This window comes from Molothrus ater, chromosome 5 (assembly GCF_012460135.2).
Source record: "Molothrus ater isolate BHLD 08-10-18 breed brown headed cowbird chromosome 5, BPBGC_Mater_1.1, whole genome shotgun sequence".
NCBI classification, from domain to species: Eukaryota; Metazoa; Chordata; class Aves; order Passeriformes; family Icteridae; genus Molothrus; species Molothrus ater.
The window spans coordinates 1,811,094-1,832,792 of record NC_050482.2 but is presented as its reverse complement, the minus strand read 5'-3'; the positions used below and the strand labels follow the sequence as shown (position 1 = coordinate 1,832,792).

Here is a 21,699-nt window from a genome sequence, read left to right as displayed (position 1 = left end):
TGGAATCCCGAGTGGGAATTGCTCCCTGAGGAAAAGGCCCTCATCCAATTAGTAATTGTATTAATTATTATTGTTATTCATAATTATTATCAACCTTCTGAGCACTTGGCCAAAGCCTCGAGGCCGGAATGTGCTGCAAGACCTGGGATCAGCGCTGCTAGGTGTGGGATTGAGGATATTTATGGAATTGTTTTGTAGGGAACACCTGACTCCATGGGGTGAATCCATCCAGGAATGGAGCAAAAGTTGCTGAGTGCAAAGGGGTCCCAGCATCCTGGTTTTCCCTGGATTTTGGGGATAATAATTCCCACAGAGTGGTGTCCTGCCATCCACCATCTGAGCAAAGCAAAGGAATTTTCCTTTTGGAAATATCCTGGGATGCTAAGATGGGATTTGATCCCTCACCACATTCCCAAAATTGCAAAAGCCAGATCCGAGCTGGGACGCTGCTGGAGGATCCATGATAAATTCTGGAATTCATCCCACCTGGGGCCACCTCTGCCAGGTTCACTTCCCACTGGTTTTATTGGAAGATTTAGGGAATTCGCACCCATCATTCCCATCCATTCAGGCACCTTAGGGAGGATCCTGATGGGAATTAAGCTCCCACTTCACTTCCTAAGTGCTCCCACTTTGATTATTCCTTCCCTGAGTTATTCCTGAGCTGTCCCTCATTCCCAAATCCTCTTTTCCCGAGGACAGAACTCCCATCCTGCCTGGATCCAACACCAAATCTTCCAGGCAGAGCCTCGTGCTCCTCATTTTCCTTCATTTCCCTCTAATCCCATCTTTTATTCCCACAAATTGCCCACAATTGCTGCTCCTGCTGAATTCCCTGGCTGTGATTTCGGCGCCCTCATCCATTTACTCTCCCGATTTTTCTGATCCATGGAAGTTCCCAACAGAGCTGACAGCATCTGTGTCTTCTCCCTGCAATTATTCCTCAGAAAATTTCAATGGATCCCCTTGACTTCCCACACAGGTTCAGTTTTAATATTCCAGGCGCCTCCCCCTCCTTCCCCCTCTTTTCTAAAAGCTCTGCTCCCTTTTTATTTTGCTGTTCCTGCCTCACTTCCCTCTTTTATGTTCCAATTGCTGCCTTTTATTCCCATTAACTCGTCATTTGGATCATGGACTCAGGCTTCCAGCTCCTCTTCTTTATTCCCTGTGATTGTGCATTAAAACAACCACGAGTTAACCCGTTATTCTCCCCAAAACTCTGGGTTTTGATGCGCTTTTCCCTCGTTTCTTCCTCCCTGTTTTGGTTTTCCAAGGATTCTGAATCCCTGGAAAAGTTCAGCAGGAGTGGGAATGGTTTATAAGCAGGAATTCGAGTTTGTGGTGGATATTAAGTCTCTCAGGAAAACTGGGATCACACAGAATCCTAAAATGCTGAAGGTTGGATCATTCCCTTCCAGATCCTCTCATTCCAAACCCCCAGCCAAGGGGAGTTTTCTGCCAAACCAGGGAATTTTCCACCAAACCAGGCAATTCCCACCCCAAACACCAAATTTTTGGAGGGGGGAAAGTTGCTCAAAACTGCAGCAAATAAACCCAACCAAAACCCAGCAGGGAAGGGCTAAAGCCACGGCTGGAGCTCCAGGGTGGAGATTCCATTCCCATCATCCCATCAAATACTGAGGAGCGGGAGCCCGGGAGGTGGAAAACCTTTTAGGAGAAGTTTGGGAATTCATCCTCCTTTTGATGTGTGCCTTCAAAGGGCTCCATCCTTTCGGGGGAGCATCCCGATGGATTCCTGCGCATCCCTGCTCATTCCCAGCTCCTCCCTGGCTCCTCCCTGCCTCCAGCCCGCAGGAATTCTTGCCCTGGAGCCAGGGAGGATCCAAGGTTCCTCTGCCTGCGTCACAGGGTTGGTGACTCAGCCTCTCTGCGTGGACCCGCAGCGTTGGCAGCGCAGTTCCAGCAAGGTCTGAATCCCAAATCCAAAGAGCCGGGGTCTGTTTCCAGTATTCCCGCAGTAATTGCCTTTAAATTGCCATTTAAATTTTAATTTGCTCCCATTTATTGTCCGGCCTTGACTTCCCTGGCACGACACCGGGATGGAAATCTGAGGGAACGAATTTCCATTTGGCTTCTTTTCATTTTCTTCTTTTTTTTTTTTTCTTTTCTCCCCCCTTTTATTTTCTCTTTAAATTTCTCCAATCCCATCTTTTCCCTGTCCTAGGAAAGCATCACCTCCATGACCTTCTTCCCTTTCAGGCCACGTTCAATCCCAATTTTACGCTTTCCAATCCATATTCCAAAATCTCTCCAGCAGGAAACCACTTAGGGAGAGATAAAACCAGGGTCTAAATCTTATTTATGTTGCCTGAACTGAGTAGGCCAGGCTTAGACCCAGCCTTCCAGCACATCCTTATGATTTTAAACATTCCAATCCACATTCCAAAATCTCTCCAGCCTGGGATAAGCAGGAAACCACTTATAGAGAGGTACAACCCGGGTCTAAATCTCATTTATGTTGCCTGGACTAAGTAGGCCAGGCTTGGACCCAATTTCCAGCACGTCCTTATGATTTTAAATATTCCAATCCACATTCCAAAATCTCTCCAGCCCGGGATAAGCAACAAACCAATTATAGAGAGATAAAACCCAGGTCTAAACCTTATTTATGTTGCCTGGACTAAGTAGGCCAGACTCAGACCCAGCTTTCCTTCAGCATATCCTTAAGTGAGTGTAACTTTTCCTAAAACCAGCTGGGATTCTCTCAGGACAAGAAGGATCTCATGGAAATCAGGAAGATGAGTTGGACAGGAAAATGTGGAAAACCTGGCACTGGAGATATTTGGGATAATTAAGAGAAATAGTAAAGCTTAAATTAAATTTAAATTGAATTAAATTAGGAGAACTCTAATTAATGTCAGGTTTTTTAGTGCACAAAAAGAAGCTTTTTGAGCCATTCCTGGTCTGATCCCAGCTCCCAGCTCCTTCAAAACTGCAGGCACTTGAAGGTATCCTGGATTTGTGGGATTTAACCACCACACAAATGGTTTATTACCCTCCAATCTGCCCCAGCAAACATAAATATTCCCATTTTCCCAGGGTTTTATGGTTTATTTACATCCCCAGATGGAATTTTCTATTGATTGTGTCAACAAATTGTTACCAATAAAGAGATATCCATGCCTGGAATATGGAGGAACATGGATTTCCCCTGATCCAGGGAGTCCCTGGCACACAAATCTGATTTTTGTTTTTTAATCTTAATGAATTTGTTTCCTTCCAACAACCACAGCAAACAAATTCCAAGCAGAAAATTCCACTTGTTCAGTTCCTGATTTGCTCAAGCAGGCAATTCAGTCTCCCCTGAGAGGGGCTCAAGTGCGGATAAATCAAATTTTTCCTTCACATCCAGGTGCTGGAAAATGCCATCAAAAATGGCCAGGATGGATGAGGAGACTGCAGACAACTTGGGAAAAAAATTAAAATTTAAAAATTAAAAAACAAAAAAGAGGATTTTTAGCAGGTTTATTTGCTACCACAACAATGGGAGACTCCATGAAATGAGGTCCCAGTGCCGGATGTGGCTCCAAAAGCCAAAAAATTCCACAACGGGATAAAAATCCTGCAGCCCCCTTAAATCATCCCTTAAATCCCTGTTCCCATTCCCACCCCATCCAAATCTCCCTGCCTGGAATGACCCTTTTGCTGCCACAATTCCCCCAGCTGGAATTACAAATTCATCCCCTCCCGGGTTTCATTTTCCAGGGATTTACAATCCATGGGATTGGGGTGAGGAGTGGGAGATAAATCCCAGCCTCAGCTCTTGGGGCTGTTCCTGGGGGAGCTTCTGCCCTCGGATTGAGGGATCCTACAGTTGGGATTCCATCCTGGACTGTCCTCATCCCTCTTCCCTGAAAAAACACGGGCTCTGGAATGAATTTTTCCCAACTTTCTGGCAGGGTGCAGCAGGACTGGATGGGAAAAACGGGATTAAGGGAGCCAAAGGGGACAGAGGCCTTCAGGGACAGAAGGGGAAGCCGGTGAGTGGCAGGATTGTTTGGAATGTTTGGATCCCACATTCCTGTCTGTGCTTTCCTGGATCCCACACTCCTTTTGGGCCTTCCTAAATCCCATATTCCTGTCTGCTCCTTCCCAAATCCCACATTCCTGTCCCCTCCTTCCCAGATCCCACACTCCTTTTGGGCCTTCCCAGATCCCACATTCCTGTCTGTGCTTTCCTGGATCCCACATTCCTTTTGGGCCTTCCTGGACCCCACATTCCTGTCTGCTCCTTCCCAAATCCTACATTCCTGCCCCCTCCTTCCCAGATCCCACACTCCTTTTGTGCCTTCCCAAATCCCACATTCCTTTTGGACCTTCCCAGATCCCACACTCCTGTCTGTGCTTTCCCGAATCCCATATTCCTGTCTGTGCTTTCCTGGATCCCACATTCCTTTTGGGCCTTCCTGGACCCCACATTCCTGTCTGCTCCTTCCTTCCCAGATCCCACACTCCTTTTGTGCCTTCCCAAATCCCACATTCCTGTCTGCTCCTTCCCAAATCCTACATTCCTGTCCCCTCCTTCCTAGATTCCACACTCCTTTTGGGCCTTCCCAGATCCCACATTCCTGTCTGTGCTTTCCTAAATCCCACATTTCTTTCTGCTCCTTCCCAAATCCCACATTCCTGTCCCCTCCTTCCCAGATCCCACATTCCTTTTGGGCCTTCCCAGATCCCACGTTCCTGTCTGTGCTTTCCTAAATCCCACGTTCCTGTCTGCTCCTTCCCAAATCCCACACTCCTGTCTGTGCCATCCTGGATCCCACATTCCTTTTCCTTCCCACCCCCTAAAGGCCTCAGGGTCTTTCCCAAATCCTGGAAAAGTCCCCAATGCACATCCTGGCCTGGTTTTTAGGACCTGTCCTCCTCCAGTTCCCAGCATGTCCATATCCCAAAATTTCTTACTTATCCCATGTTTCCCAGCCTGAGTTTTCCTCTGTTTCTTACCAATGCCCAAATTTCAATTCCCTTCACATCCCAAGTCCCTCCCTGCATGATGGAGAGCAGGAAACCAAGGAATCCTTCACTAAATCCCTCATGGATTTCCTGGGCTCAGCTCCCTCACAACAGGGAGGCTTCCAAAAAACTTCCAGCACGTGGGTTGGGATTTTGACCCATTATTCCTGAAAATTCACCTCCTTTGTCCTCTTTTCCCATGTAGGGAGGGAAAGGTGACCCTGGGACCACTGGTGACACCGGGCAGAAAGGGACAAAGGTAGGACATGGATGAGATCCTGGGAAATCCCACTCCTTGGACAGATGCCCAAAATCCCTGGGAACGTGGTGGAACAGCTGTGGTTGGCACTGCATGGATCTGGGGTTGGAGAAAGGTTCTCCAGAGCTCCTTCCAACCTCAACCACTCCATGATCCTGGAAATAAAGGCTGGGATGAGCAGGGATGGGGAAGGAGCTTCCAGCAGCCCCAGAATTCCTCCTCCGCCCTCATTCCCTGTGATCTCCTTAATTCCCAGGGCTTGCGGGGGCTTCCAGGCCGGATCGGCGCTCCCGGAGCCAAAGGTGCCAAGGTGAGCCAAGCCCAGCCAAGCCCAGCTTTCCACCTTGCTCCAGCTGCCCCATTCCCAAAACTGCTTCCCACCCATTCCCAGGAAAGCTTCATGCATGGAATCCTGAGGAATCCACCCCATTTCTGGGGGAAAATCCCTCCTGGAAGGCCTATGAGGAGCAGGGAATCGTGGATCAGGAAGCTTTAAGGCTTGCAAGGAATTTTGGGATAATCTAGGGTTAAAAACTAAGCTAAACCCAGCCCAAATCCCTCCTGATCCGTGGCATGGAATCCTGAGGAATCCACCTCGTTTTGGGCAGAAAATCCCTCTTGTAAGGCTTGTGAAGAGCAGGGAATCACGGATCGGGAAGCTTTAAGGATTGCAGGGAACTTTGGGATAATCTAGGGTTAAAAACGAAGCTAAACCCAGCCCAAATCCCTCCTGATCCGTGGCTTAGCAACGCCCTGGGCTCAGGTCTAAATCGGTGCCCGGCTCTTATCATCACCATTAGTTCCTTATCAGTAAACAACATCTAATGAGCCTTAATGGGCTTTTTATGGAGGGATTGGGAAGCTTGATAAGAGAAATGGGAGCTGTTGGTGGCAGAGGCAATGTTGTGGTTATTACTGTGGTTATAATAATTTTTTTAATTAATATTATTTTTATTATTGTTGTTATTAACATTTGGATTCATCAGGGCCGCTCCATTTGGTAACTGAATTTTTATCTGGGGAATTCCCCACCTACTTCCCTCCGGGAGAGCTTGGAGTTGGGATAATTTCCAGTTTTAAGGATTTCCAGTTTTAAGGATTCCCAATTATCTTGGTTAAGAGTTAAATTAGTGTTAGTTAGTTAATTTGTCTCATTTGTTTTTAGTTAAATTTTAGTGATCTGAAATTTCTGGGCTGAGGTGAGACTTCATCTCGGTGTGTCATCCCTGGGTTATCCCTTTCCTTGCTTTTCCAGAGTTTTCCCAATGTTTTTGGGGCTCTTTGTCCTCACAGCCCCTCCACTGCTTTTCCATCCACAGGGAGAAGTTGGTAGTCCTGGAAAAGCAGGAATTCCAGGATTGAATGGACAGCATGGACCAAAGGTGAGGATCTGAACCACCCCAGAATCATGGAATGCTTTGGGAAGGGACATTAAAGGTCATCCCACAAGAGTTTTCCCAGAAGTTTTCCCAAATCCACCTCTGGAAAATGCCCATTTCTTCCAGAGGGCATAAATTGGGTTTTCCTGGATCTGTTCCCATAAATCAGCCTGGATTGGGTGAGGATTCTTGGATATTGGGATTGGGATCTTTACTCACCTCCTCAGCTGAGTTCATCCATCCCAATCCCGATGCTCCACAGGCTCTTTTCCATTTTAATGGGAATTTTCCCTCTCCTGGAATACCACCAGCGCCCAGACTGAAGTGACACTCAGTAAATAACTCTAATCCAAGGAAAAACCAGTTCATTCCCAAAATCCCAGCCTTTCCAAGCCCACGTTAGCCATGATTTTACCTTGGCTCCTTCCAGGGTGAGCCAGGAGCCTCAGGGAGCGACGGCGCCTCGGGAATTCCTGGGGAGAAAGGAGAAAAGGTTGGTGCTGAGCATGCTGCCTTTTCCAAGGAATAAATCCCACATCCATCAGGTGCAGTTAACAAAATTTAACATTTTCCACATCACTGGTGCCCTTTCCAGAGGGGAAATGTCAACTGGCTGGAACGTTAGGGTTCCAGGGAATGCAGTTGGAAAAGGGCAGGAGAGAGAGGTCTCCTTAAATTCCCCTCTGTGCATGGATAAAATCCCAGGAGGAACCAGTTTGGTGTGAGGAGAAGCCATCCAGAGGGGCTGGGATTCACTGGCAGAGTTATTCCATCACCATTCCCAGGGTAAATCCCTGGGATGGAAGTGGATCAGGCTGTGGCCACCTTGGCATGGGAAATGGGAAAGGTCTCCAAGCTGATCCCGAGTTCTGTTCCCATCTCTTTGAGGAATTCCCACCTGGATCACTCCCCACCAATCCTCCTTCTCAGCATTCCTGCTTTATTCTTTAAAAAAAAAACACACCTAAATTCGTACTTTTCTATAGAGGGAAAAAAAACGGGATTTCTGTTAAAACAGTAAATTTTTAAGGAGGGGAAAAAAAACCAAACGAAATTTCAGCAGCCTCCATCAAATCTCTTGGCATTTTCCAGCCCCTCAGGCCCTTCCCGCATTCCAGTCTCCAATGGATTTGGGATCTTAAAGGATTTTATTGACAACAAATCTGTTTCCCATTCCCTGATGGCCGAGCACCTCTTGAAGTCTCTGGTTGGTGGCCTGGAGATCATTCCCAGGGAATTGTCATTCCCGTCCTCTCCTGGCCTTCTCCTCTCCCACGGATTTGTTTTCCACCACTGCTGGGTGTTGGATTTTTCCTTCCGCTGGGTTTCATGGGAATATTTTCTGTTCCAGCAGCTCTGGGAGAAAGCTCAGTAGTGAAGGTGAAATTTATAGGTTTGGGATCTTCCTCTTTCCTCATTTTTCCCAGGGTTCTGTTTAGGTGAGCTGGGAATTTAGGGATTCCAGGGAGTAGCTGGATGGAAAATCCAAGTCACCAAGCACCTTCTGGACTAGGAAAGGTGGAAAGCAGAGCTCCCACACCAAGGAATGTGGGAGGTGTTTCTGTATTCCCAATGGCATGGAAAGGTTTGGCTGCCCCATCCCTAAAACCCCTGTGATTCCCAGGGAGCCAAGGGAGTTCCTGGACTGGGAGGATTCAAGGGACAAGCGGGATGGCCTGGGAAGCCTGGAGGGGCCGGAGCAGCTGGACCTCGAGGGCCACAAGGGGAGCCAGGCCCACAGGTGAGCAGCAGATCCCGAATCCCATGGGAATCCCACAGGTCCCGAATCCCACAGATTCTGAATTCCACAGGTCCTCAATCCCAGAACATCCTGAATCCCACAGGTCCTGAATTCCAGCAGGTCCCAAATCCCAGCAGGTCCTGAATTCCAGCAGGTCCTGAGTCCCACAGGAATCCCACAGAAATCCCACAGGTCCCGAATTCCAGCAGGTCCTGAATCCCACAGGAGTCCCACGGGTCTTCACAGGTCCTGAATCCCACAGGTCCTGAATCTCACAGGAGTCCCAGTGGGTCCTGAATCCCACCAGGTCCCAAATCCCGCAGATTCTGAATCCCACAGATCCTGGATTCCACAGGAATCCCAGCAGGCCCTGAATCCCACAGGATTCACAGATCCTGAACTCCATGGGTCCTGAATCCCAGCAGATCCTGAATCCCACAGGAATCCCAGCAGGTCCCAAATCCCAGTAGGTCCCAAATGCCAGTGATCCTGAATTTCAGCAGGCCCTGAATCCCACAGATCCCAAATACCACGGGAATCCCAGCAGGTCCTGAATCCCACAGAAATCCCACAGGTCCTGAACTCCACAGGTCCTGAATCCCACAGGAATCCCAGTGGGTCCTAAATCCCAGCAGGTCCTGAATCCCACAGATCCCAAATCCCACAGGGCTCCACTCCTGGACACCATCATGTGCATGAACACCCCTGAAGTGTCCCCATGTCCCTGCTCTCCCAAACTCTCCCACATTCCCTCTTCCCGTGGGATCTTAATCCACGGATTCCCTCTCCCAGTTCCTTTCCCTCCGGACATTTTCCCCTCCCGTCTCCTCCCCTCCTTTCCCTCTCTCCAGGGGAAGATCTGACCTCTCCATGGAGAGATAATTCCAAGTGATCAGGACACCAAGTGGTTCATTATCCCAGGATCAGGATGCCAGGGGTTGGGAAGGAGCCGCTGGCTCTCAGCTCCCGTTTTTAATGAATATTTTTGCATTCCAGCCACGCTGGGCACCTTTAGAAATGCAAGGAAAAAAAATCCTGGGAAATGAGATGTTAATTCCATTGATGAGCAGGATCACCTTGCCCTGGAAGTTTTCTTGAGACAGCTCTGAGAAATAAATAACTTTCCAAAGTGAAAAAAAAAGATGGAAATGAAAATTCCCTTTGTGGTTTTGCTGGGAGAGTTTCAGGCTTGGATTAAAGAACACAAAAATTACCTGGATGATGCAAGAATCAAAGAAAAATTGGAATAAAATAACCTGGAAAACCAGATTTTGTCCTGCTTGAATCCTGGCAATAATTTGGATTTTAGAGGATGGAAGCTGGGACAATTCCCAATTTTCTGGAAAAATCTAAGTCTGGATTTCATCAGATCCACTCTCCTGGATCTCCAAGTTCTCCTGGTCCTACAGATCTTTGCAGGAATTCTGATGTGGATGGGTCCCTAAAATATCTAAATTCCATCTCATTCCAGCAGAATTTTCCTACTTTTTCTCCCAAGCTGATATCCACTGACAACTCCTACACCACATCAGCTCCATCAGGATCAAATATTAGCAGGATTTTGGCAAATTCCACATGAAAAACAATTTTTAAATCAATTATGTAATTAAAAACTACAATATCAATATCTGGAACAGGAGATGTTGATCAGAGCACGAGGCTGCTGTTCAGAAAGCCAAAAATATGTGATCCTATGGAATTCCCCCCCAAAAAAGGGGATTTAGGGCAAGAGGAAGGATGCAGGGCAGAAAGGATAAACAAGGAACTCAACCCACATCCAGAAATTCCCAATAATTATTTTTGTTTGTGGCACCAACTAATCAACTCCTTTATCACAAAATCAACTTTAAAACAACCCCTAAATATTTCTCTTATTTTTCCCACAAAGACACTTGGATTTTCTCCCTGCTAATTTGCCTTTTTGGAAGCTGAATTTTACCTGGAAAACACCTCTGGAAATCGGCATCTTCCTTAAAGATAAGAGCTTCAAGTCACTGCATAAAGATGCTGGAAGTGTGACAGGGATCTTTAAAAGGAATTTTGAAGGGTGGTTATAGGAAGAAGGTGGGAAAAGGTCCTTCCAGAACAATAAAATATGGATTAAATCCCGCTCCAGCCCATGGAAACAAAATTATTCTTTCTTCTCTTGCTCCCCAGGCTGTGCCTTGCCATGAAAAATAAATCAAAGGAGTCACAGGAGGGAGGAGGGAGCCGAAAGTACAAGATTCCCTCATGGATATTTAAAAAGGCTGGAATTTTTGATGTTATTAGCGAGCCCAGAAAAGCCTGTCTGGGATAATAAATGGCTTTTTTTTTTTTTGGACACTGATTAAAGAGAGGCTGTGAGGTGCCACTCTTTCCACCCACACTGCTCCTTGGCTTCTCCTGGAATTAAAGGAGAAGCTCCAGGAATGGCTTGTGGGGTTGGGAGAGAGGGGAAAAAATTCCAGAGCAGATTCCCATCCCAGACTGGATTTTAGGGGAAAAATCCCCAAAAAAAAAAAAAAAAAAGTGGGATATCTCTGGAAGTGCTGACAGAACCTCTCCTTTTCCTCTCCAGGGTCCACCAGGGAAAAGAGGGAGATCCCAGCTCTGCCTCCAGGGACCCCCGGGCATGGATGGGCTGAAAGGAGAAGTGGTCAGTATGGGAATGATCCATTGGGGTTCCCAAAATTCCAGACTGGGGTTGGATGAACCTTGGACCTTCCAGGTTTAATTTCTCAGCTCTCCAGATTTTCCAACAAGAGCAGAGCCATTGGAATCCCGAATTCCAGGCGCTGGGCATGGGCAGTGCTGCCCAAATTCCTGCCTGGAGGTGTCTCCAGCTGGGGGGAAGATTCCTCTGGGAAAACATCAAACTTTGGATCAGCACATCCCCGAGGCTGAGCAGGAATGAGCCAATAATCAGTGCAGGGTAATTAATGCATAATTAATGCTCAGCAGAGAATTCCAACGAGAGCTTTGGATCCCAGCCAGTTTGGGGTCAGTCCCTACATCCTGCAAACCCCGATGTCCCAAGGGATTTTAGGGTCAGGAGTGGCACTGCTGTAACTCCATGTGCTGCTGGTGGATAATGTGATTTTTCCTGGCACTGGAAGTGAGCATGGATTGAGAAAAATGATCCTTCCGGCTTTAATTGGGATCATCCTTCTTGTGCTCCTTGTCCTTTAATATTTTGAAGCACCCTTAATCCACAAATCCAGTTTACAGCAGTTCTGAGCGGAAAATTTGTCAGGGTGTTTTTATCCCTTGTTGACAAAGCTCAACATCTCCTGGTTTTTCCATCTTTCCAGCACTGGAATTGCAGCTCCAGTTTCAAATCTTCTGCTTGAGCTGATTCCCAAAGATTCTGTGCAGGCCAGACCCTCTCCATGTATCCACCTCTTCCAGATGGAAAACAAACCTGACTTGATCCATGGATTTCATCTCCCAGCTCATTTCCCTCTGGAGATTTTCCCTCCCCTTTCCTCCCCTCCTTTCTCATCTCTTCAGGGGAAGATCTGACCTCTCCATGGAGAGATAATTGCAAGTGATCAGGACATCAAGCTGTTAATTATGCCAGGATCAGGATGCCAAGGCTTGGGAAACAGCTGCTGGCTCTCAGCTCCTGTTTTTAATGAATATTGTTGTGATGGAGCAGAGCTCCCAAAAAATCTGGGATGATCTGACGGACACGTGGATGAGGCCGTGCCTGTCAGCCCACTGAGCCACTCGCAGATATCCCTAAAATTTATAGGAAAACACGCGAGGCTTTTTACCCATCTCCCTTTGGAGCCATCATCCCTGAGGAGCACTTGTCCCCAGAGCATTCCATGGACAATCTCCAGTGATGTGATAATGATCCAAGTGTTTTTAACAGGGGGAAAATGGTCCCGCCGGGCAGAAAGGAGCCAAGGGAGAGCCGGGCCTTTCCGTGAGTGATTTCTCCCGGGATCGTTTCCCATTTCGGGGGGAAAATGGAGAAAATCGGCCAAACAGCCCCAAGAAGAGGCCAAGAGGAGGAGGGAAATGCTGAGAAAGGGATTTGCTCTGGGAATATCTGGGAAATGAGGCTGTGGGTGTTACCCAGGCATGGCAGAGCAGGAGCAGAGCTGGGCTCTACAAAGCCAAGCCCAAAGTGCCAGGCAGATTTTTCCTCCCCTATCTTTGCCAGGACTCCCAGCTCCTGATTGTCCGACAGGGTCGGTGCTCCAGGGCTGATCCAAGCAAAGGACAAACAGGAAATGTGCCCCATTTTCAAAGCCTTTAGGGAAAAGCTGCTGCCCTGGGCTTCCAAATCCTGAGGAAGAAGGAGGGTTTGAGCCACATGGATCAGGACGAAATTCCTGTGGCAGCTCCCTCCACATACCTTCATCCCGGATTTTGTGCCACTTGATTGACCCGAGACAATATTTCCATTTTCTCAGAGTGGGGATTAATTTTCCAAGCAGGATTAATTTTAGCAGGGAAAGGATCTCCCTAAATTTGGGCTGCTGAAAATTCCAGCTCCCTACATGGGAAAATGCCCCAAAATTTGGAATCCCATGAAGGATGAGAGGTGATGAGCCCAGGAAGTCCAGCAGGACATCGACCATCCCACAGGGAAGATTCCCAAAGGGATCAGTGGCTGTTGGCTGTCCCAGGGATGAAGGATGGGCTCCAAATCCATGAGATTGGATGTCTCGTTCCGTGGGGAACAGTGTTGGCTGGGACAGAAGCAGAGAAAGCAGGAGGAGGTGCAGCTCCAAATGATCAGATGTGGTTCCACATTCCCAAGGAGCAGTCCTGGAGGATAATTTGGATGCAGGTGGCTCCGTGTCTTTCCAGAGTTCAGGGAAGTTTGGGAGATTGTGGCTTTGGGGACAATGCCAGGAGGGTGGGGACACTCAGCCCAGGCTTGAGGGGTGACAAGGGTTTTTACAGACCCTTCCAGTTTGGGACATGGAATTATCTGGGATGGAAGAGGCCTTAAAAACCTTCCAATTCCAAGGCAGGGATCCCAACAGAGAGCTGGACTCGATGGTCTTTATTGATCCCTTCCAGTTTGGGACATGGAATGGTTTGGGATGGAAGGGACCTTAAAAATCACCCACTCCTTGGAAAGCCAGCCTGGGTTTGAGGTGTGACTTGCTTTGGGGTCCCATTCCTCATGGCCAGAGGAGCTGGCTGCAGGAAAACCAGGAATTCCCAAAGGGAATGAGCCACAGATCTTGGGTGGAGCTTCCCGTGACACCAAATCTCCAATCTCATTGCACCCCAAATGAGGCGGCTCCACCTCGGTGGGACGATGCCAGAAGGGTGGGGACACTCCTTGGAAAGCCAGCCCAGGTTTGAGGGGTTACTTGGGTTGGGATCCCATTCCTCATGGCCAGAGGAGCTGGCTGCAGGAAAGCCAGGAATTTCCAGAGGGAATGAGGTGCAAATCTTGAACCAAGCTCCCTTGGTTTGACACCAAATCTCCAATCTCATTGCACCCCAAATGAGGCGGCTCCACATCGGTGGGACGATGCCAGAAGGGTGGGGACACTCCTTGGAAAGCCAGCCCAGGTTTGAGGGGTGACTTGGGTCACATTCATGGCCAAAGGAGCTGCAGGAAAACCAGGAATCTCCAGAGAAAATGAGGTGTAAATCTTGAACCATGACACCAAATCTCTGCTCTTGTGTCACCCCAAATGAGGCGGCTCCACCTCGGTGGGACAAGCAGGGAGATGGTGCCAGGGCTGGAATTCATCCCTAAATTCCGTTTTTCCCACTCTGGCACAGGAGGAAGAGGTGAAGGAAGTGCTGAGGAGCGAAATGAGAGGGATTTGTGGTGAGTTGGCCCCGTGGTGACCCTGCCAGCAGCTAAATTGGAGCCATTTCCGCGCCAGCACGCGTCCAAATGTCACCCTCAGCAGCAGGTGGAGCTGGGGCCCCTCTCCAGGAGTCTGGAATTCCAGGCCCTGCAGATTCCTGACCTCCTGAAATTCTCCATTTTTATCCCTTAACAACCTCCCCCCTTCCATTTGGTTTTGTCAGCGAATCTTTCCCCCATTTCCTTGTGGATTGGGAAGGTGCTGGGTCACTTGGAGGTCACTGAACCTTTTAATTCCCAGTTTTCTGTGGCATTCCTTGGCACACAGAATTCTCTGTTCTCACAGGGAAAAACTGCCACCAGCACCGCCAAAAAAAAAAAAAAAAAAGAAACCCCCCAAAAAATCCCAGAAACACCAAACAAACAAACAAAAACCCACCCCAAAAAAACCACAAAAAACCAAACAACAAAAAAGAAAACACCAACCAAAAAAAAATTCCACCAAATTTGGGGTTTATCCCAGAATCCCAACACTGAAAGGTTTTGGGGTTTTGCTTTCCTTGCCCTGAAGAAATCCATTTATTTGAGATCTAGCAGAACCTTCCTGCCCCATTCCCAGGGCTTTCCCTATGGACATGGAAGATTTTTAGGTTCACCACCACTGGAGTTGTTAGGAAGCATTTGGGTCCTTGAAAAAGAGGGGAAAGGGAAGAAAAATAACCCATAAAAATAATTATTTCCTTGGAAAATCTTATTTATGTTGGGGAAAAAAGTAGCAAACAAACTCATCCCTGTCTCTTTGGTCTGCAGGTTGTGGAGGTGAGTTGGGAAGGATGTCCATGGAAAAGGGTAAGGCTGGGAATTCATGCAGGAAAGGATCTTCTCCTTTTCCCAAATCACCCCAAAACTGTGAAAAGTTGTTTTTAGGAATAAATGGGTTTTTTTTTTTCCGGGATTCGGTGCAGAAAATGTTGGATCACCAACAGCTTTTGGATCCTGGTTTGAGGGAGATGGGTCTTCCTGAGAGGAATCTGAGGGATCAGAGGGACACCTGGAAGTCTCCTGTTTTCACCCTCTCCTCCAGGACCTGCTCCAATCCCTCCCTGACTCCCAGCTTGTAAAGCTGAGCCCACAGAAATCCCAATCCCTGCCCACAAAATTCCGGGATTGCTCCACCATCCCAAACCATTCCCCAGGATCGACTCCAGGACTCATGGAGTCCTCAAATCCAATGGCCCACGGAGCCTGGAGAGCTGATCTGCCCACCCCAAAGCATCAGATTCATCCTCAGTGACCCTCAACCCACAGGTCTGGAGGTGGCTGAAGTCCACAGGCGACTCCAAGGGTATTCCCAGCCTCAGGAATACGCTGGGAATGGTGGAAATTGGGAAGAAAATCTTGGCACAACTCACGGCAAGACCACGTTGGAGACTCCAGTGAAGCCCTTCATGGAGCCACCTCCACTCCTTGCAGGTGAGTTCAGCCTCCTCCTTCCCATCTTCCCAACCATGGAATGAATCCTCTGGAGTGTTCCATGATAAATCCTCTTCCCTGGAATTGGGCAGGAATGAGGCAGGGATGGGATTCCCAGTGAGGGCTCCCACGCTCTTGGAAGTGACTTGAGCCCATGCCCCTGGAAGTGAGGAAAACCTAAATATCCATGGGATCAGTGGTGATCCCAACCTTCCAAAGGGCTCCTTTTAAAAAGCTGGGAGGAGGCAGCCGTTTCCAGGCTGATTTTGTCCCACTTTTCCCACCACATCCTTGACAAGTTCCATTAAAATTTCCAGCCAGGCAGAAATGGCATCTCTGAGACCAAACATTCATCCCAGACTATTCCTGTCCAGGGCATTGTGAACGTTGTAATAAAGGATAAAACCACAGCTTAAAAACATGGAAAAACATGTTTTCCATGAGCTTTTCCTCATGGAAAAACAACTGGATCTGTTCCTGTTGGTGTTTTCCAAGAGGGAAGGGCCCTGGGAGAGCCAGATCTGCTCCTAGAGCAGGGCAAGAGCCACCCATGGACCTCCTGATCTCCTCACCAGGGCTTGGAATTCCATCTGGATTGGTGGGACAGAGGGAAAACAGGACAGGGGGAAATTGAGGGATTGTGGGGTAATTTGTGGCAGGATTCCTCGTACTTGGGGCTCAAAATCCAAACTTCAGGACAGGATTAAAGAGGAGGGAGAGTTTGGGATAATTTCTTGTAATCCAGCATATGAAGATGCTCAGATTTTGTCACCAGAAGGAAGAGGAGGAGGAGGAGGGTTGGGTACAATGGATGGCACAGCTGGAGAAATAATTCAAAATAAATTTAAAATTACATTGCACTGGGCAAGACACCCCAGAGTTGTCACCTTTACACCCCAAAATCAGCTGTGGTGTTGTCCTGCAGTCCTGCAGGTGTGGGGGTTTGTTATGGGATTCAAGTGTGAAGTTCTTGGGGAATTTCTTCCAAATTAGGGGGATGGAGCAGTGGAATGCTTTTCCAGCCTGGGGGTTTGGGGTTTAATTAAATTTGATCAAGCACTGCCATTAAATCCTCTTGGTCACCCCAAAAATATCCTCTAAGGGAGGTCCCAGTGCTCCAAATTCCAGTCTAAGAGCGAGCTGGACTCCACGATCCTTCCAACACCTTCCAGTTTGGGACATGGAATGGTTTGGGATGAAAGGCACCTCAAAAATCATCCAATTCCAAGGCAGGGATTCCAACAGAAAGTTGGACTCAATGGTCTTTATTGATCCCTTCCAATTTGAGACGTGGAATCATTTGGGATGGAAGAGGCCTTCAAAATCATCCGAGGGGTCCAACAGAGATTTGGATTCCAGGATTTTTAAAGCCCCCTTTCCAACTTGAGGCATGGAACAGTTTGGGTTGGAAGGGGCCTTAAGGATCATCCAGTTCCAAGCTTGTATTCTACAATTCCACGATTCCCCAGGATGGAGAGCTTTAGGAAGAGCTTTGGGAAGGGTTTTAAGTCAAACCCATGGATGGTGGCCCCATGTAAGGGATGAACACATCCCAAAAAATCCAGCCAAGCCTAGAACCAAACCAAACCCCAGCATTCCCCACTCCGGGCTCTCTCCCGACGTCTGTGCCGGACGTCAGAGTCTCCCATCTGGATCTAAACTCAATTTACACCGCGGCAGCGCTGGGGATCAGATGGATGGGACATTCCAGGTGTTATTGAATCACGGCAGCAGCCAACAATCCCATTACAAGCCGGGGCTGAGGCAGGAGGGCTCATAAATCCCTCTGCTAAGTGACGAGGCTCCAGACGCTAACAGGATTCTGCGGCCGGAGCGTTATTGCCGCCAGATTCCAATCGCTCCCGGCTTTTCCCAGCCTCCCCAGCTCCAGCCTGACATTTATCTCCTGCAAACAACCACCAACACCTCCCATCCTCCCTGACGAACGCCCAACCTTTCCCACGGAGTTGTTTAACGCCATTAGGGGGGTTTTATTGCCGCCGGTCCCTCGCTGCCCGCGGCCGGTTGCTCCGTGACATTTATTAGGAGAACTCGTTAGCCACGGAAGGCTCCGAGGAGCTTTATTTAAATGAGGGATAATTTGTTTGCGCGCCCTCGTTCCGTGTGATTTCCTTGGTTTTTTTATCCCCCCCGCAGCCCCGGCGCGGCAGACGGCGGGAGCCTCTCGGGGAGAAGCCGACAGCCAATTACCAGGTGAAAAGCTGGGAATTAAGTGGCATTTTGGGAAGTCACTTCCCAGGTGGGAAGGGCTGCTCGGCCTTGGGATCAAGGGATGTGGCACGGAAGGAGTTACACAAGGTTAAAACTCAGTTTGGGCTTGGCTTAAAGCAGCTTGGCTTAAAGCAGGGGTGTTGAGCTGGTGGTGAAGGAACTGGAGGGGGTTTTGATCCAGAAAAACCCACTGGGAGGATCCTCCTGGAATCCCCTGAATGCAAACATTCCTGTGAAAATATCCCACCCGGAATCCAGGGTTTAACCATCCCTTTGGAAAGGTCAGGGGCCTGCATGGCAGGAATCACAGGGATGGAGCAGCACAGAGTTTATCCCACTCCGGGAATCCAGTGCTGGGTGTGCCCTTTGTCCCCTCTGGGAATCCACTCCTGGATATCCCCATTTTTCCATTCTGGGAATCCACTCCTGGATAATCCCATTTTTCCACTCTGGGAATCCACTGCTGGATGTGCCCTTTGTCCCCTTTGGGAATCCACTGCTGAATTCCCTCCTTTGTTTATTATGGGAATCCACTCCTGGATATTCCCGTTTTTCCATTCCGGGAATCCAGTGCTGGATTCCCTCCTTTGTGCCCTCTGGGATCCAGCCCAGGGGTGGGTGTGGGGTGTTTTCCAGAGCAAATCCAACCCATGGATAGTTATGGGGATATTTTCTGAAGTGTGGCCTTTTCCCACCTGGATCCAGCCTGTGGGGAATGTGGGGCGTTTTCCCAAGCAGATCCAACCCCTGGCAGGGTGTTGGGGGTGTTTTCCCACCTGGATGCAACCCATGGGAATGTGGCGTGTTTTCCCACCCAAATCCAACCTGTGGGGTGGGTGTGGTGGTGTTTTCCCACCTGGAGCCAACACACGGGGAATGTGGGATTGGGCAGGAATGAAGCCCAGATCCAACCCATGGGAATTGTGAGGTGCTTTCCCACCTGGGATCCATCCCATGGGGAATTGTGGGGTGTTTTCCCACTGGGATCCAACCCGTGGGAATTGTGGGGTGTTTTCCCACCCAGATTCAAGCCATGGGGAATGTGGGGTGTTTTCCCACCTGGATTCAAGCTGTGGGGAATGTGGGACCGGGCAGGAATGAAGCCCAGATCCAACCCATGGGAATTGTGGGGTGTTTCCCAGAGAGAATCCAACCCCTGGCAGGGTACGGGCTATTTTCCAACCTGGATGCAACCCGTGGGGAATCGTGGGGTGTTTTCCCACTGGGATGCAACCCGTGGGGAATTGTGGGGTGTTTTCCCACTGGGATCCAACTCCTGGGAATTGTGGGGTGTTTTCCCAGTGGGATGCAACCCGTGGGGAACTGTGGGGTGTTTTCCCACTGGGATCCAGCTCCTGGGAACTGTGGGGTGTTTTCCCACTGGGATCCAGCTCCTGGGAACTGTGGGGTGTTTTCCTGCAGCCCGGTGCCTGCAGCCCATGGATGAGGGCTCCTGCCAGCACCATTCCTTGCTCTGGTACTTCCACGTCCCCACCAGCTCCTGCAGGCCCTTCCTGTTCGGGGGCTGCCGAGGGAACAGCAACCGCTTCCCATCCCGGCGGGAATGCCAGCGCCGCTGCCAGGGCCCCCCAGGTGAGCCTGGGCCCTCCAGATTCCCCCCTCCTCCAGCCAGGAGCGAGGCCAGAGCAGGAAAACCCACCCAGGGCTTGCCCACTCCCGCTTCCCGAAGGCGGAAGCGCCAGGAAGCCGCGGGGTTTTCTTCCCTTCCCCATTCCCAGATCATTCCCAGGAACTCCTGGACGTCGCCCATGGGTTAATTCCATGGGTGGGATGGGCATGGATCCACCTGGACACCCGGTCCTGATGTTTTGGACACATTTTGTATGTTCCAAGGACTGGAATTTTGCAGGAATTTGGGGATTTGTGCCCTCAGAACCCTTTGGAATGTTCCATCCAAGCTCACTCTGACATCTCCAGCCTCCAGGCAGAACCCAAAGTCTAATCCAGACCAGTTTAGGTCTGGATTAACAGCCAGGGCTGGGGTCTCACCTCATCCAGGTGTTCAATGGGAAAATCCCCTGGAAGCACAGCTTGGCTCCCATTGCCAGATCCAGGGGGTTTGGGATCCATTTGTGTGGATTTTCCCTCATTTCCAGGTCATCCCAGGGAAAATGGGGCCTGGCAAGAATGCAAACCCCGCTCCAAGCAGGGCAGGAGCTGGGACTGATCCCAGCTTTCCAAGGAAAATATTCCTCTCTGGGAATTCCTTCTGCCTGGAGACCTTTGGGAAAAAAAATCCATAAATTCTCCACAATCCATTTTAAAAAATCTCTGGTGAGGTTCATCTGCTCTGGGTTTGAGGAAAACTTTAAAAACAGAGAGGAATTAAAGGCTCAGATCCATAATTTTGGGAATCACTCCAAGGGCTTGAAATCCAGGCCCAGCAGCACCAGGAAATGAGTGAAGCTCCTCCTGCCCAATTTTTTTCCAGGGAATTCCCTGGATTTTTTTTTTTTTCCCATTCCCTGGAATTTTTTTTCCCAGGGAATTTGCTTTAGGAGCCACTGGGAACTTCACGAAGCGGCTGAAGGTACCTCCAGCACGGTCTGTGGGAAGAAACAAGCACTGGGAATGGGATTAATCCCAATCCAAGACAGATCCCTGAGTCCTCCACATTCCTGTTTTTCCTGGCTGATCCTAAACAGAGCCAGGATCCAGCCAGGATTGGGATATTTGCTTTTTGTGGATGTGGGATGGGACAATCCCGTGGTGCCAGGGACCTCCCGAGCCGCTGTGAGCTTGGGAATTCCAAGAGGGAGCCCAAACTGCAGCCAACATTCCCATTGTTTCCCTCTTTTTCCCAAACCAGGCAGAGGGAGATGAGCAGCTCCAAGTGCTTCATTTAAATCCGACGGGATTGGGAGGAGTCACTCCAACACCTCTGGGATGGACAAGGAAAACAAACACCAAAATGTTGGGGAAAAAGAAAAAAACTGGAATTATGGACATTATGGGATGAGGAGAGGGAAACCTCTGGATGCTCAGGAAAAGGAGGATGGGAAGGGCAGAATTCCTGAGCCAAACCAGGTGGCACAAATTCCCAAGTTTTATTTTTGTAAAATAAACGTGTCTCGATGCTGTGGAATTCTGGATCACTCACCTGGGAAGAGGGAAACCCTGGGAATGGCAGAGAAAGGTGGGAATATCTATTTTTCCAGCTGGATCAGGTGGAGCCCCATCCCTTTTGGCCTGGCCCTAAGTTCCCTGGAGCCTTTAGGAATTTCCACCTCCTCCTCCTCCACTTGGGAATTCCCTGGGCAGGTTAAAAGGAACCATCCAAACTCTCCAAGAAAAAAACAGGGATCCAAGCCAGGCTTCTCCCTAAAAAATGCCACTTGCAATTCCTTGAGGAGCTTGGAGCTGCAGCTTGTGGAAATCCAGTAAGAGGGATCCCAAATCCCTGGATTTTGGTCCCATGGAGACACGGACACAGCTGAGAGGGGTCCTGCTCTATGGGACAATCCCTGGGAAAGGTTACAGGATTTCCAGTGGGAAAACAGGGATTTATTAAAAGTTTTCCAGGTAATTTGGTAAAACTGAGCTCAGATTTCCCAGGTTTCAGCATTCCCAGGTTTCAGCATTCCCAGGTTTCAGATTTCCCAGGATTCAGGGCTGGCTCTTTGCTCCTGGTAGCACAGGTAGGAAAATTATTCTCTTCAATCCCAAAATCCCAGGATTACCAATGGGAAAACAGGGATTTATTAAAAGTTTTCCATGTAATTTGGTAAGACTGAGCTCAGATTTCCAAGTTGTCAGCATTCCCAGATTTCAGATTTCCCGGGGTTGGCCCTTTGCTCCTGGAAGCACAGGTAGGAAAAGGATTCTCCTCATTCCCAAAATCCCA

At 49.0% G+C, this 21,699-nt stretch overlaps 1 protein-coding gene across 1 annotated transcript in view; it reads left to right on the top strand.

Annotated features, from left to right (window-relative positions):
* Positions 1 to 20,940, top strand: part of LOC118698215 (collagen alpha-1(VII) chain-like) — a 106,147-nt gene extending 85,207 nt beyond the window's left edge. The window contains exons 71-84 of the mRNA XM_054514911.1: positions 3,921 to 4,001; positions 5,183 to 5,236; positions 5,493 to 5,546; positions 6,556 to 6,618; positions 7,046 to 7,108; positions 8,240 to 8,356; positions 10,917 to 10,994; positions 12,216 to 12,269; positions 14,099 to 14,147; positions 14,940 to 14,978; positions 15,438 to 15,602; positions 17,760 to 17,816; positions 19,257 to 19,427; positions 20,665 to 20,940. Coding sequence (XP_054370886.1) covers positions 3,921 to 4,001; positions 5,183 to 5,236; positions 5,493 to 5,546; positions 6,556 to 6,618; positions 7,046 to 7,108; positions 8,240 to 8,356; positions 10,917 to 10,994; positions 12,216 to 12,269; positions 14,099 to 14,147; positions 14,940 to 14,978; positions 15,438 to 15,602; positions 17,760 to 17,816; positions 19,257 to 19,427; positions 20,665 to 20,678 — 1,059 coding nt within the window. The 3' untranslated portion in view covers positions 20,679 to 20,940. The remainder of the gene's footprint in view (positions 1 to 3,920; positions 4,002 to 5,182; positions 5,237 to 5,492; positions 5,547 to 6,555; positions 6,619 to 7,045; positions 7,109 to 8,239; positions 8,357 to 10,916; positions 10,995 to 12,215; positions 12,270 to 14,098; positions 14,148 to 14,939; positions 14,979 to 15,437; positions 15,603 to 17,759; positions 17,817 to 19,256; positions 19,428 to 20,664) is intronic.
* Positions 20,941 to 21,699: the final 759 nt, after the last annotated feature.